The sequence below is a fragment of the Rutilus rutilus genome (assembly GCF_951802725.1).
Source record: "Rutilus rutilus genome assembly, chromosome: 19".
Classification (NCBI taxonomy): Eukaryota; Metazoa; Chordata; class Actinopteri; order Cypriniformes; family Leuciscidae; genus Rutilus; species Rutilus rutilus.
This window is the reverse complement of record NC_140232.1, coordinates 9,814,319-9,832,554: the sequence shown is the minus strand read 5'-3', so window position 1 is coordinate 9,832,554 and position 18,236 is coordinate 9,814,319. Positions and strand designations below refer to the sequence as shown.

At 39.4% G+C, this 18,236-nt stretch overlaps 1 protein-coding gene across 1 annotated transcript in view; it reads right to left on the bottom strand.

Moving 5' to 3' along the window:
• The window catches only part of mtor (mechanistic target of rapamycin kinase), a 222,836-nt gene that overhangs the window by 72,691 nt on the left and 131,909 nt on the right, over nucleotides 1-18,236 (bottom strand). The window contains exons 34-37 of the mRNA XM_084388404.1: nucleotides 18,074-18,181; nucleotides 14,813-14,938; nucleotides 13,655-13,786; nucleotides 587-702 (exon numbers count right to left, since the gene is read on the bottom strand). Coding sequence (XP_084244530.1) covers nucleotides 587-702; nucleotides 13,655-13,786; nucleotides 14,813-14,938; nucleotides 18,074-18,181 — 482 coding nt within the window. The remainder of the gene's footprint in view (nucleotides 1-586; nucleotides 703-13,654; nucleotides 13,787-14,812; nucleotides 14,939-18,073; nucleotides 18,182-18,236) is intronic.

The following is an 18,236-nucleotide window of genomic DNA, read 5'->3' as shown; positions in this document are numbered from 1 at the left end:
TACTGAATAAGTAGAAATGCAGACATTAAAAACATACATTTCATTCAATAAAGCAAAAATTGCAAAAATGTATATATATATTTTTTAAAATATTGGGTAGAAAAACCAAAAGAATATGAATCATATTAGTTGGCTTAATACGTTTAACAAATAGATATTTCCCTCAGTTATTTTCATGCTTAATTATGCCTGTTAATATGTATTGAATGAGTTTCTGTCGTATTTCATCTACAGCTCACATTTAGAGCTGCTCCAGTGCAGAGTGCAGTAATCACATGACATTTTTCTGTAATAATGTAGGGAACCACATGATACTGTATCCCTAATCCATATAACAGTTCATATTTTTAGGCTACATATACAATTTAGTTTTAATCTAATTGATGCGTGTGTGATGAGTGAGCGATCAGCAGGAAGATTATTTTATACAATAATCTCAAAATCAAAATAGTTTAATTAGAATTCAGTTACAAGAATAGACTAATATTAACAAATAATTTAAAAGTTTTGATTAAGTTATATTTGCTATTAAATACGTTTTGAATGTTTAAAAAAGGTTTAAGATATGGGTGTGAGTTGTACTTACCGTGCCATTAGTTTGTGCAGCTCCAGTTTGTGCTGCTGGTCATCGGCTGCGATGGCGTGTTGTGCTTGCTGTTGCATCCCCTGCACAAAGTGCTGCATATGCTGGAATGCATCAATCTGAGAGAGATGCAGACAGAACAAATGCCTGAATATATCATGCAAGTAAATCCCTGGAAAAACAGTGATGGATCATGCTCAAACCATCAACTTGCTAGTTGCCAGCCATGAGCATTAACCACTATGCCTCAACAGCTGATTTTCTAGAGACTTATCCACATACATGCATTGGCTGGCCATTGCATTATGTAGATACAGTATTTTACTTGAGTAATAAACATTCAATATAAAAATTGGTCAGCTCATTCAACAACAAACAACTAGTCAATTGTGTTTTTGCAATTCACAATTCAATATGTTTAAGTAATTTTGTGTATTTGTTTCTCATATCTTTACAGGAATATTTCAATGAGGCTGATGGGCTCCATATGTGTATGCAAAGAATTTTTTAACACATAGCCTGCGCTGCGTGCAGGAACTGGCTCTCTGGTTTGGTCTGGGATTTTTAGTGCCTGGCACTTGCATAGACTCTCACAGACATAACATAAACTGTATTATGGGACACTGACATGACGTCATCATACTGTCTTTAAAAGCGAAGATGTTTCCTCTTAAATTTTCACCATTTGGCAGAACAGCCAAAAGAACATTATTTTCCATTAACAAACTTGGCTATTCAAATTGTGTTGAATATTAACAAAATAAACAATGTGGATAAAAATTAAAGTTAAACTAACATTATCTAATTAGATCATTAAATTACAGTCTATTTTTAAAATCTTATCATGGATCTACATGAATCTTTCTACAAAAAAAAACTTTCTAACTGGCCAATCTTTTTTCATCCTTGAAAATCTTGCTAATCAGAACCCTAACAAGAAGCAAGCATTTTCAAGCACAAGTTAAGATGAGGGAGAACTTGCCTTGATCTCCTGCTATTACTTACATTTGTTTATGTGGAGATATTTAAGTTTAGTTACATTTATATAGGAGCCTAACTATCGGACATAGTGTGTCAAAATATTGTAATAGCTTGAAATGTCCTCACAACATTGTCATGTGGTGTGGACTCCCATCTATTGATTCTAAACTGCATTATTTTTAAATTAAAATAAGTTTGTTAGGTCCTATTCTGATTAGCTAAGAGCCTTTTCAAGCCTGCAATATTCTAGTTATAGGTTTTAGGTGAGAATGTAGTTGTTTAGACCACAAATATGCGATTAATACTGTACATAAACATAACGGCTGTTTGAACTAAAGCCCATGTACCTGCCGAGAACAGTATTATCTCGGCCAGTCCTTCGGGAATTTGATATCGTTAGCTCTGCGCTCCTGGGGGCGGTTCAGCGCAAAGAGGAGGCGTGTTCTGGCGCTATTTTGCAGGTTTAGAAAACAATTCTGCCACTGACCAGAAAAAACCTAGTCTAAAGTCAGTGGCGCGTTGCGCATGTTATTCATATGCTATTTTAAGGGCGCATGCTTGGCCATAACCAATGTAGCGTGTGCACAACGCGCATACACTTTGCTTATCTCATATACACACAGATGCAGTTGTTCTCATTTTTAGAAAACCATACATTATTACAAGGAAAATATTAACACACGAGGGAAATCATTGTTGTGTCCATGAAGATGTGAAAAAATAGGCATAAATCTAGCTTACACATTTACCCAAATTATTATACGCCTGTTTAACCGAAGCTAATTTGGGTGTGTTTCTCCCATCCCCAAACAATGTCACTTCTCTGTGTTTTACGGCCCTGACGAGAACGTCGGTCTCCTCGGCTGTGAACCGCTCCTGGCACGCGTCTGGCAAATCCGCCGTTATAATAGCAACCCGCCATGGAACAAGCGCGCCTGCTCTTAAAGGGAATGTGAGATGTCGCTCTGATTGGTTTATTTCACGTTCAGCCCAAACCACACCTATGAGTAATGAAGCTACTTCAGATCAACCCATTTTAGATTTGCGTCGGGCGCAAGAGTCATTTATACCGGCGGTATAATAGCAACAGCGCCCGAGATCCGCCCACAAAGTTACTTGCGTTTCGCGTTTGATACTTGCGTTTCAGATCGTTAAAATAGGGCCCTATGTGTCTGCGGCGCTCTATTGAAACTGAGAGTGAACACGACAGTTCACGAAAGCTGTCGCATTAACAGGTAGGCTATGCAAGACAGTGGTTGAATCAGCGAAATTATTATTTTATTTTATTTTATTTATGTCGGTAATGTTTTGCTCTTGGTCTTCTACTAGTGCTAACAACTTGTACAACATATCCACGTTCTTAGAATTAGCTGCTTGTCTAATCAAATCTGGCCATTGAAAAAGACATCCCAATCATAAATGATGAGATTATCAAGATCTTTCAGGACATGGTACCAAATAGAAAGGTTTTGCTGTAAAAGGAAAAGATAAATACCAAAATGCAAAACGGTAAATAGTTTGTTATTATCACCAATGTGTAATTGTGAATCATAAAAAATTTGGTTATCAAGATCTTTCAGGACATGGTACCAAATAAAAAAGTGTTGCTGTAAATGGAACTGGTAAATATAAAAATGTAAAACAGCAAATAGTTTCTGTTATTATCAGCAATGTGTAATTGTGATGTTCTATCAAAACATCAAAAATAAAGTCTAAAATGTATTTGAGCGTGTGTTGTCTTCTCTTTTAATTGTATATTTTGTAATAACTGGATAATTTGTGTTAACAAGCAACCACCCCCTTAGTGCCCCTTTTTTTGGTTTAGGCCACTGCCCCTCAAAATGTCTGTGCACGGCCCTGCGATCAAGAGATGGGTAAGCGATTCTTTGGATGTTTTCATATATAATAGACACCATACCCCTAAGAGAAGAGTCCATATTTAACAGCTCATCAATCCAGCCACCCTCTGGCTTGTTCAAAGAAGGAGAGAAATGTTTTTCGATGAAACTACGTAGATACCTAAAGAAACTGGACTGAGGGATCTCAAAATCTGTTCTTAGTTGCTGGAATGAAATAAACACACCATCTTTAAAAAGGTCCTGAACACACTTGACTCCATTTCTAGACCAGCGCTGAAATGGCGAATCTATGAGGGATGGAGGAAACATAGGGTTCGACAAGATGTGGGCTGAGGGCAACGCTTGTTTACTGTTGAAGTGAAGTCTGAACTGCGACCATATTCTGAGTGATCCGCAAATAATTGGGTTATTCTTAGAATAGCGTTTGCTCAAGGGTATTGGAGCACAGAGCAGTGAGCATAATGATACTGGGTCACACGCGTGGAAAACAGCTATAAAAGCTGTTCCATAAGTAACCAAACTGGAGCTTCCTCACTCAACATATCAGAGAGCCAAAATGTCAGTTGATGAAGGTTAGCTGCCCAGTAGTAATGCAAGAAATTCGGCACTGCCAATCCACAATCCTCCTCCTTCCTTTCCAGATAGTCTTTTCTTATGCAGGGATTTTTTTTTAATCCTAAATAAACGTAGAAATACAACTACTCAAATCCTTGAAAAATGATTTGGGAATGAAGACTGGCACTGTCTGAAATAAAAATAAAAACCTTGGTGAAATTGTAATTTTAATGGAATTGACCCTCCCAGCCAAAGATAAGGGTAGAGTTGACCAAGTCCCATGTCACGCTTGGCCTTATCAAATGCTGTTTTAAAATTACTGTTGAATAGATCCTTATACCTGCGAGTTACTTTCACACCTAAATAGAGAAATTTGTCAAGGCTTACTGAAAATGGAAAAGATTGGAATGACATTTGATGTGCTCTTTCATTAATGGGGAAAAGAAGACTCTTTGTTAAATTAATTTTATATCCCGAAACACTCCCAAAATTGGAAATAATTGTAAGAGCAATCGGTATAGAGGAATGTGGATTGGACAGAAAGAGGAAGAGATCGTCCGCATAAAGCAGAAGCTTGTGAACGTGTCTCTCTCAGTGAATTCCAGCCAAACCGGCTGTATTCCTTAGCATAATTGCAAGGGGTTCATCAACATCAAAAATAGTCGAGTCCCAAAATAGATAAATAGCCCTGGATAAGATGCAGTAGGCATTTTTGAGGAAAAGTACTTCAAGTGTTGTTTTTATATGATTTTTAGGTGCTGAATCCATTTCTGCCGTATAACAAGTTGTAAACATCACTGTTTTGGCATAAACAATAAAAACAAAATGGCTGCCAAAAAAAAAAAAAAAAACGTTTTAATGCATTTATTGCAGTTTAAACATTAAACATTATAACTAAACTATGCATTCTCAGAATATTTAAACATGTAAACAATGAAAAAACAACATTAACATGAAAGGGACAGTTTTTAATGGCTGCTGGAATTATGCCAAGGTACACTGGGAAGCATATATCAGTGGAAATATGCAATTATGCCCAGCCCGAAGGGGGGAACTTGGAATACACATGACCCCAGGGGGCTGCATATTGAGAATCACTGGGGTGTCCAGCCGCAGGTGGAATATTTCAAACCCAGGGGTGGCAAGGTGGCTTGCCGAGGGAAAGACACATGCTCAGAGAGGCTTACAGTGGACTACACACGTGGGGGTCGCCCAGAGGCCGTGTTAGGTGTCGCCCAGCCTGCAGCTCTACAGATGTCTGTTAGCGAGGCGCCATGCGCTAGAGCCCAAGAGGATGCCACACTCCGGGTGGAGTGGGCCGTCACACCAAGGGGGCATGGTCGACCTTGCTGCTGGTAAGCCAAAGCAATGGCGTCCACTATCCAGTGAGACAACCTTTGCTTGGAGAGAGCCTTTCCCTTCAGCTTCCCACCATGACAGACAAAGAGCTGGTCTGAAGTCCTGAAACACTGCGTTCTGTCTACGTAAGCATGGGTCTGCCTCCTCCGAGGGCAGCGCTTGCAGGTTCACCACCTGGTCTCGAAAGGGTGTGGTGGGAACCTTGGGCACATATCCAGGCCGGGGTGTCAGGATCATGTAAGAGTTAGCCGGTCCAAATTCCAGGCACGCTTCGTCAACCGAAAATGCCTGCAGGTCCCCTACCCTCTTGATGGAGGCCAATGCAACCAGGAGCACTGTCTTCATTGACAGGAACTTAAGCTCCACTGATTGCAGAGGCTCAAAGGGAGCACTCTGCAGAGCAGTTAAAACCACTGAGAGGTCCCAAGAGGGAACGAGAGGAGGGCGAGGAGGATTCAGTCTCCTCGCTCCTCTCAGGAAACTGATGATCAGGTCTTGCTTTCCAATGGACTTACCATCAACTGCATCATGATGTGTGGCAATGGCGGCACCATACACTTTCAGGGTGGAGGGAGACAGCCTTCGCTCCAACCCTTCTTGCAGGAAGGAAAGCACGACACTGATCGGGCCTTTCGTGGGTTCTTGAAGTTTAGAAGAACACCAGTTGACGAAGAGGTTCCACTTCAACGCATAGGCATGTCTTGTGGACGATGCTCTAGCGGAAGTGATGGTAGCCACCACCGCTGGTGGTGGGGTACTCAAACCTGCCTCGTCCCGTCCAGGAACCACACATGGAGATTTCAAAGATCGGGACGAGGGTGCCATAGGGTGCCCCGCCCCTGAGAAAGCAGGTTCTTTCTCAGAGGAATTGGCCAGGGAGGTGCTGTCGCGAGGAGTACTAGTTCTTGGAACCAGGTGCGGTTGTGCCAATACAGGGCAACCAAAATTACCTGCTCCTCGTCCTCCCTGATCTTGCGCAAAGTCTGCGCAAGAAGGCTCACTGGGGGAAACGCATACTTGCAGAGGCCCCGCGGCCAGCTGTGCACCAGTGCCTCCGTGCCGAGCGTGCCCTCGGTCAGAGAATAAAACAGGTCGCAGTGGGACGAGTCATGGGAGGCAAACAGATCTACCTGTGCGTCCCCGAACTGATCCCAAATCAGCTGAACCGACTGGGGATGGAGTCTCCATTCTCCAGCGAGAGGCCGAAACCGAGACAGATCGGCTGCACGGTTCAGGTCTCCCGGGATATAAATGGCTCGAAGCGACCTCAGATGCTTCTGACTCCATATGAGGAGGTAGCGGGCGAGTTGCGACATACGACGGGAGCGCAGACCACCTTGTCGGTTGATGTACGCTACTGTGGCGGTATTGTCTGATCGGACCCCTGAGCAACGCACAGAAGCGGTGCAGGGAGAGACGTACAGCCTGCAACTCGAGGCAATTGACATGCCAAAGGCGCTGGGGTCTTGTCCAGGAGCCCGCGGCAGCATGTCCATTGCACATGGCGCCCCAGCCCATTGTGGAGGCATCTGTTGATATAACAACATGCCAGGAAACTCGTTCTATGGGCACTCCAGCCCATAGAAAACTGAGGTTCGTCCACGGGGTGAAGGTCTGACGGCAGGTCGAAGTCACTGGGACTCGGAGCGTGCCGTGTTGCCATGCCCACCTCGGGACTTGATCGTGAAGCGGTCTCATATGAAGCAAACCGAGCGACGTTACTGCGGCTGCGGATGCCATATGCCCCAGGAGCCTCTGAAATAGTTTCAGTGGAACCGCACTCTTGCCCTCGAACTGACGAAGGCAAGTTAGCAGTGACTGCGCGCGCTCGCTCGTAAGCTGCGCGCACATGGCGACCGAGTCGATTTCCATACCGAGAAAAGAGATCCTCTGCACGGAGCAGAGTTTGCTCTTCTCCCAGTTGACCCGAAGGCCCAGACAAGCTAGGTGCCGGAGCACTAGGTCCCTGTGTTCGCAAATCTTGTCTCGAGAGTGAGCTAGGATCAGCCAGTCGTCGAGAGGAACCTTCGTGAAGACGACAACCTTCGCTGCCTCGACAACCTTCGTGAAGACGCGAGGAGACAGGGCTAGCCCGAAAGGGAGAACCGCGTACTGGTATGCCTGCCCCTCGAATTATATATATATATATATATATATATATACACTGGTATGCCTCATTTGCATATGTAAACATGACATTTCAGAAAACTTGTAATACAAAAAATGTCTGTCTCTATGTAAGTGATAAACTGGAAAGGTTTTATGGTGATATCTATAACTTAAAAATTTTACCCTATCCACCTGTAGTGTTTCGGCTGTGAATAATGCACCTATTGTTTCAATAACAATTACAAGAAAATGGGACCCTTATTTCAATGTTAATACGGTGGATCCTTATTCAGGACACATTGAACTTTCTAAAAATGTGGTATAACAACTTTTCCTCAAAAATGCCTACAGGGTTACACAATCTTGAAGATTCGGACCTGACTAAAAGCAGAGGAGACAGAGGGCACCCCTGCCTTGTCCCCCTAAAAAGCAGAAAGCATTTGGATATTATACTATTCGTTCGAATAAATGCTTGAGGGCTGGTATATAGAATTTTAATCCATGAACAGAACAGAGGGCCAAAGCACAAACTGATTTTTAATGATGAATATAAGTCTGACCTGAAGAATAAATGCTATATCAGATGCAGGTAATATAACTGCTCTCTCATAATACTCTAATGTACAACAATAATACAATAAGCTTCAACTAAGCAACTCAGCGTTCCTTCATTGCTAGGTCTAAAGTGACGTTTTAGATTGAATAAGTAACAGAGGGTTGGGCTCATCTGTTTAACTGTCAACTTGAGATTTGAATAAGTGTTAGAAGGTCTGGCTCTGCACAAAAGAGGGTTTTTAAAGACACGTGTGGCCAAGTGCGTCAACCTGTTGTATAAAAGCAATAACACATTATCGAAGTCGTGTGATATGGCTTTATATCAGCATAGCTGTGATTGCCTCTGGCACTGGCCTAACCACAGCAGTGGGAGGCGCAGCTGGCACTGCACTGCATGGTTTAATTTGGAGTATGCCGTTTCTCATGCACTGCAGTATACAGTAGCTATACCAGTGCTTAATATGGTGGAATTATTGGCATGCTGAGGTCACTAATTTTTCTGCCTACATACTGCATTCTCTGCACTCTCTTTGTGCAAATATTGAAAAAAAAATTTTAAATCAACATCCAAAAACTGTACGTTTTTTATGTATTTACTCAAAGTAAAAGTAATAACTTTAATAGTTACTTGAGTAAGAGTAAAAAAGTATCCAATGAAAAAAGCTAGTCAGTTACTTCGATAACTTCATATATATCATATATATATCATATATAACATATATATACTGTATATATATATACACACATACATATATACACATACATATATATATATATATATAAACACTGCTCAAAAAAATTAAGGGAACACTTAAACAACACAATGTAACTCCAAGTCAATCACACTTCTGTGAAATTAAACTGTCCACTTAGGAAGCAACACTGATTGACAATCAATTTCACATGCTGTTGTGCGAATGGAATAGACGACCGGTGGAAATTATAGGCACTTAGCAAGACACCCCCAATAAAGGAGTGGTTCTGCAGGTGGTGACCACAGACCACTTCTCAGTTCCTATGCTTTCTGGCTGATGTTTTGGTCACTTTTGAATGCTGGCGGTGCTTTCACTCTAGTGGTAGCATGAGACGGAGTCTACAACCCACACAAGTGGCTCAGGTAGTGCAGCTCATCCAGGATGGCACATCAATGCGAGCTGTGGCAAGAAGGTTTGCTGTGTCTGTCAGCATAGTGTCCAGAGCATGGAGGCGCTACCAGGAGACAGGCCAGTACATCAGGAGACGTGGAGGAGGCCGTAGGAGGGCAACAACCCAGCAGCAGGACCGCTACCTCCGCCTTTTTGCAAGGAGGAGCAGGAGGAACACTGCCAGAGCAAAATGATTTGCCAATCTTGGTGTTCTCTGGCAAATGCCAAACGTCCTGCACGGTGTTGGGCTGTAAGCACAACCCCCACCTGTGGACGTCGGGCCCTCATACCACCCTCATGGAGTCTGTTTCTGACCGTTTGAGCAGACACATGCACATTTGTGGCCTACTGGAGGTCATTTTGCAGGGCTCTGGCAGTGTTCCTCCTGCTCCTCCTTGCACAAAGGCGGAGGTAGCGGTCCTGCTGCTGGGTTGTTGCCCTCCTACGGCTTCCTCCACGTCTCCTGATGTACTGGCCTGTCTCCTGGTAGCGCCTCCATGCTCTGGACACTATCCTGACAGACACAGCAAACCTTCTTACCACAGCTCGCATTGATGTGCCATTCTGGATGAGCTGCACTACCTGAGCCACTTGTGTGGGTTGTAGACTCCATCTCATGCTACCACTAGAGTGAAAGCACCGCCAGCATTCAAAAGTGACCAAAACATCAGCCAGAAAGCATAGTAACTGAGAAGTGGTCTGTGGTCACCACCTGCAGAACCACTCCTTTATTGGGGGTGTCTTGCTAATTGCCTATAATTTCCACCGGTCGTCTATTCCATTCGCACAACAGCATGTGAAATTGATTGTCAATCAGTGTTGCTTCCTAAGTGGACAGTTTGATTTCACAGAAGTGTGATTGACTTGGAGTTACATTGTGTTGTTTAAGTGTTCCCTTAATTTTTTTGAGCAGTGTATATAACAACAACACAATAGCATGTTATTATTTAGATAGATGTTTAATTTAAATTATTATTATTATCATAATTAGATATCTTTGCAACAAACACAGAAGAGACAAGCATTATTATTTCTGCCATCTTTAGCCCAAATATCATTGCATGTCCTTTGCTTTGTATAATAATAATGTTTACTGCTACATTTGGATTATTAGACAACGTTGACATAAAGTGAACCTGCAGAGTTTCACTTTCAAATAAATGTAAAGGGAACAACTGACACAGAGAAGAAAGAATGAAAACTCTTCACATGTGCTAAACATCTGAACACAAACAATGATCAAATGCACATTGACGGACGTTCTTCTGTCTGATCTCCAAAATGTAATTAAATGTATATTTCTGCAGGCGTGTATAAACCGGTAAACTGGCATTCCTTTTCAAGATGAATGATGAAGCCTGCCACTGTGCAATATCCACAAATTAATGCGCGTTGGCGGGTGTTCATTTCATACTCTGTGAACAATGGTACTGTAGCTTATGTAATGTATAAATTAAGGTAAATGTCCAAAAAACTGTTAAATGTCTTACTTTGTAGTAGTAGTAGTAGTAGTATATCGTGTATTAATGTAATATGTTTGGTTGTAAAATGTATTACTTTTATGAAGTAATTTAGAATGTAGCTATACCTTTGATATCATTCACAGATGTTCAACTAATAAAAGATCTAGTTGTCATCGCTGGCAAACAAAAGGATACATTTGCAGATTTGCTTTCAATTGATAGTAGCTCCACGGCCACTTCATCTAATGCTCTAGATGTTCTTAAATGTACTGTTAGAAACCGCTTCAGACGATTCAGTACGTGCAGGAAACTGAACAAATAATTCAAACTGATTTGGGAACAAAATTGGACCCTTTATCAACTTCAAAGTCTTTGAACAGAATCGACGCAAAAGAGCAATTCATTTATGAATGGGGAATCGCTCATGCCCCAGAAAAAAAGAGACATAATAAACTATGCATTTCTTAACATGCACTGCATTAAAATTAAGTAATGAGAGGAACGTCGCCGAGCGCAACGAAGTAAAAGTCCAGTTTTTTCATTAGAAATGTACTCGAGTTAAAGTAAAAGTACCCACATTTAAATCCACTCTTAAAAAAATTATTTTTCAAAAAATAATACTCAAGTAAATGTAACAGAGTAAATGTTACTACCCAACTCTGGAAAAAAGCTACATAATAACAAAGTATTTGTACTTTGTTACTTTACACCACCGAGTTGGCCGGTAATGCATTACAAGAAACTTGAGTTATGTAATCAATTACTTTTTTCAAGTAACCAGTAAAGTAATGCATTACTTCTAAATTTACAACAAAATATATGAGTTACTATTTCAAATAATTACCGCAAGTTATGATGGTCATTGTAGTTCTAGACTAAATGTGAACATGCATTTACTCATCTCACTTGCACAAAACAGATTCATTATTCCTCAAAATAAATAAAGACAGTGAAATGCTTTCATTATTGCAGGTTTACATAAAATTCTATGTTAAATAACACAAGTATACTTCATGTTTTTAGTCTCATTTTATTAACCAATGTCTTTGCTGCAGACCTTTGATGATCCTATAAATCCAATTCAACCATATGAATAAGCAAAAATGATTTTAGATAAACATCACATTTGTGTTTATTTGTTTTTTTTTTTATTGCTGAAGTAAGAGTCGAACTTCTCCTGCATCCTATTCTCCTGCAATCCAGAATGTTGCTTTAATCCAGAAAAATGGTTTAAGCTGCGCCCTGTACTGTAAAGATGTGAACCTGCATTTCCTTTTGCCTGAGGTTTATTTATTTTACTTTTGGAATGAAAGGGACTTTACGTTTGCCAAAAATAGAACTTTATTTTATTTTTGTTATAAAAAAACAAACAAGCAAGCCCAGGCCAGAAAGTAACACTAAAGTAACCATGCTTCACTTTCCATAAAACGGATTTTCCCAAATCACAGAAGTGACCTCGACGTCCGGGTAGCCGAACTATCCCTTTAAGCAAAAGGCAACAGTTCTTTACAGTGTAGTAGAGTAAAGAAACAAAAATACTGGGAAGCTGAAAAGATGAATGTAAAGCCACACAATCTTTCCACTCATCTTGTTACATTCATCACAGCCAGTAGATTTGTTTTCTGTTAAAAAACAAGGATGTTTTTAAGAAACAAGTGTACTTTTGTGAAGTTTTTGTGAGTCAGTCTTCCTCTCCTGATGGAATGCTTCCATTGATCTTATTTAAAATGCTATGTTAGGCACATGGAATGTTGTTGGCAAGGCAGGAATTTCCCAAAACTCACTACAGTCCTGTTCAATTAAGCAGTTTTCTTTTGACAAACTAAATGGAATTCATAAATGTCACATGATTTTGTCTTAACGTCTAACACATATCGCCTAACGTAATAGAAAATATCTATTTGACATATTTTATAATAAAAAATCCCTGTATTCCACAAACTGCTAAATTGATCTACTTCATCTTATTTTATGAACATTGCATTAGTGTGTTGTTATGACATCCCAGTCTTTACAATGAATACAGGGCTCGAATTTTTACTTTTTACTTGGTAGCACCTCAACAGCGCAACCTTGTTACCATCAGTATATTATAGTACGTACATTATATATTATTATACTACGGGCTGTTGAATGCTTGTTTCTGATCAGTTGACGGACGTTCTAAGGTGTGCAATTATTTTCAGGGAAAAGCACGGTTAAAGTAGTTCCAGGCAAGTCTTGACCGCATTAAAGTTCCATATCACTTCGTCAAATGATTTCAGTTCTTTCAAACGTCTTTACAGCCTACAACAAAATAATCAAAACCCACAATGACACTGACCAAGCAAATAAACATAGTAAAAAATAGGATAAAAATGACAAATTATTTCCACGTCTTTTACCACAAAATTCCGTGTTACTATGTATTATGCATTTATTAGTTATTACGGAAAAGCACATAATCTCTTTCTTGACCTCTCTCTGCCACTCAAACGCACACACACACATACAGTATGGACAATGTCAACGCTGCTCTGACGATTTTATCAGTAAAATAGTTTAGCAACTTAAAAGCTACATGACGTTTCTCACTAGGGAGGTGCAGATTTAAGTAGTTTTGCTATTAGCAAATAGTTTTTCATTTTGATGATTCCCTAATTATTTTGATATATTGATGGTTCTTGACAGTATGATGTTCGGGGCAGTATGAGCTCAAATTCTAATTAAATTGTTTGCAAAAAATGTAAATATGTTATATAGATTTTTCACCAGTGAAAACACCAATTAGCATTGTCATGACATACTTTTCCTGTGACACCAGAATCGGATTAGTGAATAGCATTTATGTCTCCTATGAGTAGTCTGTAGTCCCCATGAGCTAAGGTTGCAGCACGCAAGTCATGTATTTCCAGGACTGAATTTGCTAGATAAGCAACTGCTTTTAAGATGAATGGCTTCCTCCAGATATTGCACATTTATTATTGGAGATTTTTGCACATTCAAGCAGTACTTGACTGTACATGACTGGAAATACTGCCCAGAGGGATTGATTCAAGTGTTTACCTTGCGAGTGCTCTTCCACATGTACTTCATATAAGCGTAGGTGACATGAGGGTGGGCGGTGGGCAGGGGATGGTCAAGCTGTTTGGAGGGATCCACACCGAGTAGGAGAACAAGCGTCTTATGGGCTAGTGCCTGAGGAACACAAGATTTGAAATTAAATCTCAGAAACTAACAGTTTATCAGTATTTTAAAAATGTGTTATTGCCATTTGCCAAACTATGTTAGTTAATCAGGCTTAGTCTTAATATTGATCTTTTATTTATGATGTTTCTAAAACAGGTTTGTGTGGGAACTGCAGGGTTTTTTGCGAGTTGATGAAAAGCAAGTAGTTAATTAAATCCTGATTTTTTTTTAAATCAAATAAATATATAGGGCTGCCAAATTATGAATAAATAATTTAAAATAAAAACAATTAAAATAAATATTTACTAAAAAAATATTTATTTGTTTTTTATTTTATTGTTATTTATTTATTTGTTTACCTGCATGTCATGTGACCATTAACTGACATCACAGAACCGTGAACGGGCAAATGCTAAATTCTTGCTAAATTAACTTAAAATATTATGGGGGGTACTTCATGACAAAGGGGGTTCAGATGACGAAAAAAATAAAAAAAATAAATGAAAAAGCAAAGTGTATGCTTATGTCTCTAAACTGGTGTAATGTTAAAAATAAGATGGCAAACATCTGCAAACTAAGTGAAGTGGAAGTTCAAGCCCCCTTGTAATTTTTGTTGCTGTGTGTTTACCTTATAAAACCTTGCAAGGTCTATGTAGCAACCAACTGATTCACGTTGTGCCTAACAAAGCCCCTTAGCTATTCTAAAATAACTGTAAACCATGGTTTATGGGGGCATATTACTGTAAATGTATATTATTTCCTTGTTGGCAAAGCTCAGGATAGTCAGTATTTATTTAAACATGAGACATGACAAACGTAGGCATACACATAGGTACAATACAAACATCAGTTTTGTGTACAGGTTTCATTTTATCTCTAGGTTCTAAACAATGTGCCACATTTTAAAAGACATTTAAAACTTCCAACACTGAGTTTTTTCTTTTGTGAATTTGAGCTTTGAGCAATGATGCTTTATGTGTTACATAATGAGTTCAGTTCTAAGCTTGTGATTGGATGTGACACTGTTGTTCTTACTAGTCTTCCACTTTTTCCACAGAGGCTAGCATACTTCAACCACGTCCTCATGTCCTCATGCGGACTAATGACCAGGGAGCGCACCATCAAGATCCTCTGCCAGTCCTCCACAATACGCTGGCAACCCTGAAAAAAACAAACAAACACATTTTTAGCACTTACATTTATAAACTACGCTGAAACTTGAATTGGTTAGTTTAGACTTTTGATTAAATGATGAGAAATTGGTAAAGAGCAGCTGACAGCTCTAAAAATGGTGTGTTTGCCTTTAAATTTAAGACAATTCGTTGACAGGGAGATGAAGCGTTTTTGTATGGGTCAGTGTTGAGGTTATAAAGTGGGCAGTCTTTGGCCAGAATAAGCTGCTTCTACAAATGACATTTAGGGTTTGGTAAAGCTGAAAGCTGAGATTAGAGCTGCACGATTCTGATAGAGATTGCGATTCTCCCACGACAGACAACTAAACAAAATAAATACATGTAATTTACTAGAGGTTCTGACAAAATGTTAATTGGTGCAGTCTATTTAAAAGTGTTTAAATGATTTGAATGAATTATTTATTTAAAAAAAAGCTTGAATGATTCTCAGTGACTCACTCTTACTTCACTTGTTTTATTACTGGACGAATCAGCGATTTTGAATAAATCTCTTGAAAAAAAGATTAAATTACAAATAACAATTTTTAACACTTGTCACCACCAAGTGGTGTAACGATGCAATTGATGCAATCAATGTAATCGTTATTTAAAGCATCAAGTTTCTTTCAAAAGGTGATTTGCTCTATTTTGATCGCTACCGTTGACATCAGTGTTTTTTTATCCGAACTATCACCTTTTATCCCAGCACTTCTGAGATTTGTAACACAGAAATAACTGTTTACTGTAGTTGAAAAGACTGTTTTTGAAGATGTACTATACATGACAACTGCTTTCTATGGGTCAGTGGCAATGCCAACGCAGATCTGAATGATCCACTGTGATGTTGTTAAAGTTTTAATAAGGTTAATAAGTTGTCATTTAGGAATAAGATTGTGTGGGTGTTTGAATCAAGATTGGGATTCTTTAATGATTAATCGTGCAGCTCTAGCTGATATTGATGAAAAGCTGACTATACATTAAACCCTACTAATACAACTGATCACAGTGTTCTGTGCCTGTAATTCTCCTAGACAGGAGCTGAGCAATTTACCGTTGACTAACATTTGTTTGTCAATGATACATCAGTTCTGCACTCTTACGCCTCTGTTTATGAATGGAAAAGTCTGCAGGTTTGCACCATTAGTTCACAATGGTTTGTTTTCCTCCAGTGGCACTAGCTGAGCATATAAAAGAAATGCATGCTGACACACTACATCAGAGCACTCTGCTGAGCTGATGTCAAGCCAACCACAAAATGGTTTCTTATTAGCCTCAGCCAGGTCAGGATAGGATTATTGATGCAGGAACACAACCACAACAACAACAACAGATGGGAGTTATTGGTGTGAATCAGTTTGATGAGCCCTTGATTATGTAACTTTTATCTTAATTTTTTTATTTTAGAACCCCAAATACCTCTTTACCTTGCTAATAGCAGACACTGATACTATTGGATGAGAACTGAATTGAGCTGGACTATGACATCACTATTTTCTGCAGAACTGCTTTATAGATGAAATAAACTAATTGAACAATTGATGATCTTTACAACGGAACTGAATCAACACTGAACTGACTTCAGCTGAACAATGACAGTGTTTTCTTTTAGAGCTGCTATACAGCCGAAAGTCAGCCAAAGTATAGCCAGTATTGGTATCAGGCCCGATACTGCGCTCATGTACTCGTACTCATTAAAATGCTCTGATACCAACAACCACATAGCGTGTACAGTGCAGTGCTTGTGACAAAGAAACACAGACAACAGAGCAAACAGAGAGCAGAATGGATATATCAGAGAAAGATGTCTATGAAGTTAATGTATCAAATTAATAGAATGTTAAACAAATTGAATATTTATGCCCATTAGCTGCTGTGCACAAGCTGACAAGCAATACACACGGAGTGGACTGTTCACGTAGCGGTACAGAAGCGCGAGCTTGTCGATCGCTGCACTTCCCTTTTTTCACAGACATCGCTGGAAAGTTTGTAGTTCGGTCGGATATGGCAATAACACAGAAAGTAAAATGAGGAGCACATTACTAACGTTAACTGACAGTAGAGAGAGAGTGCACTTCTATTGCATGCTCGTGTTTGCTGATCGTTCACTTAGCACACATGCGTCATTTGAATTAAAGTAAAAACATGAATTGTTACATGATTTAAGTATAACGAGTGGTAGGGTTGGGTATCGTTCTTATTTTAACCGGTACCTGAAATTCGGTGCCGGTACCAAACGGTACCTTTTTCGGTACTTTAGGCATGTTTACCTCAATAAGTGTAAAGGCACTAAGTAATTTGTAGAAGTGTTATTGACATTATGCCAGAGCTGCCTTAGTCGCTGTCTTCCATTGTCTGTGATGCTTGAATATTAATAAAAACAAACCATTGTAGTAATTGTTTTTTTTATTTCTATGAAATGTCTTGTTTTTGTCACAAATTGTGTTGTGAACTTTCTAGTACTTAAACATAAAACATACATTTAATTGATATTTTATATGAAATTAAACTTTTTTGTCAAAAAACATGAGCTTTATACTGTTAAAATTACAACACAAAAGAAAAAGTGTGATTATTCCTTAAAAAAAATTGTGTGTGAATTTATCCGTTCACGTGCAAGACATGAAAAATAACTAAATTTAATAGGCTATTCGAATAGCCTATTAAATTTAGTTATTTTTCATGTCTTGCAGGTGAACGGACAAATTCACACAAAATTATGTCAATGTGCCTGTATAGGCAAGTATTCTTGTGAAACATAGTCGGTTATGTCTTAACTAAGTGAAAACGTGTGTGTAACAGCATGTTGAATATGTGTATATGTGTATGGATATGTGTAACAGTATGGATATTCTTTTGGTTTCTCTGTCCAATATTTGTAAAAATTTAAAATGCAATGAAAATACAGGTATCGGTACTCTGTATCGGCAAGCACTAAAAATAAAAGAATCAATATCGGACTCGTTCTGGAAAAAGTGGTCTCGGTGCATCCCTAGTTTGCATCATTGAATCATTTTCCTGTTATCACTGTAAAGCTGCATTGTTTGAAACAATCTGTATTGTGTAAAGCGCTATAAATAAAGGTGACTTGACTTGACAAGGATGGAGGGAATAACACTGCTGTTACCTGCAGCCTCTCCCACCACGTTTCCCTGATGATGTCCCTCCTTTCAGGAACCAGTTTATACTGGATCACCTCCTCTAACTCAGACAGCATCTGACATGACACCATGGCCTATGGGGGGGGGGAGAGAGAGAGAGAGAGAGAGAGAGAGAGAGAGAGAGAGAGA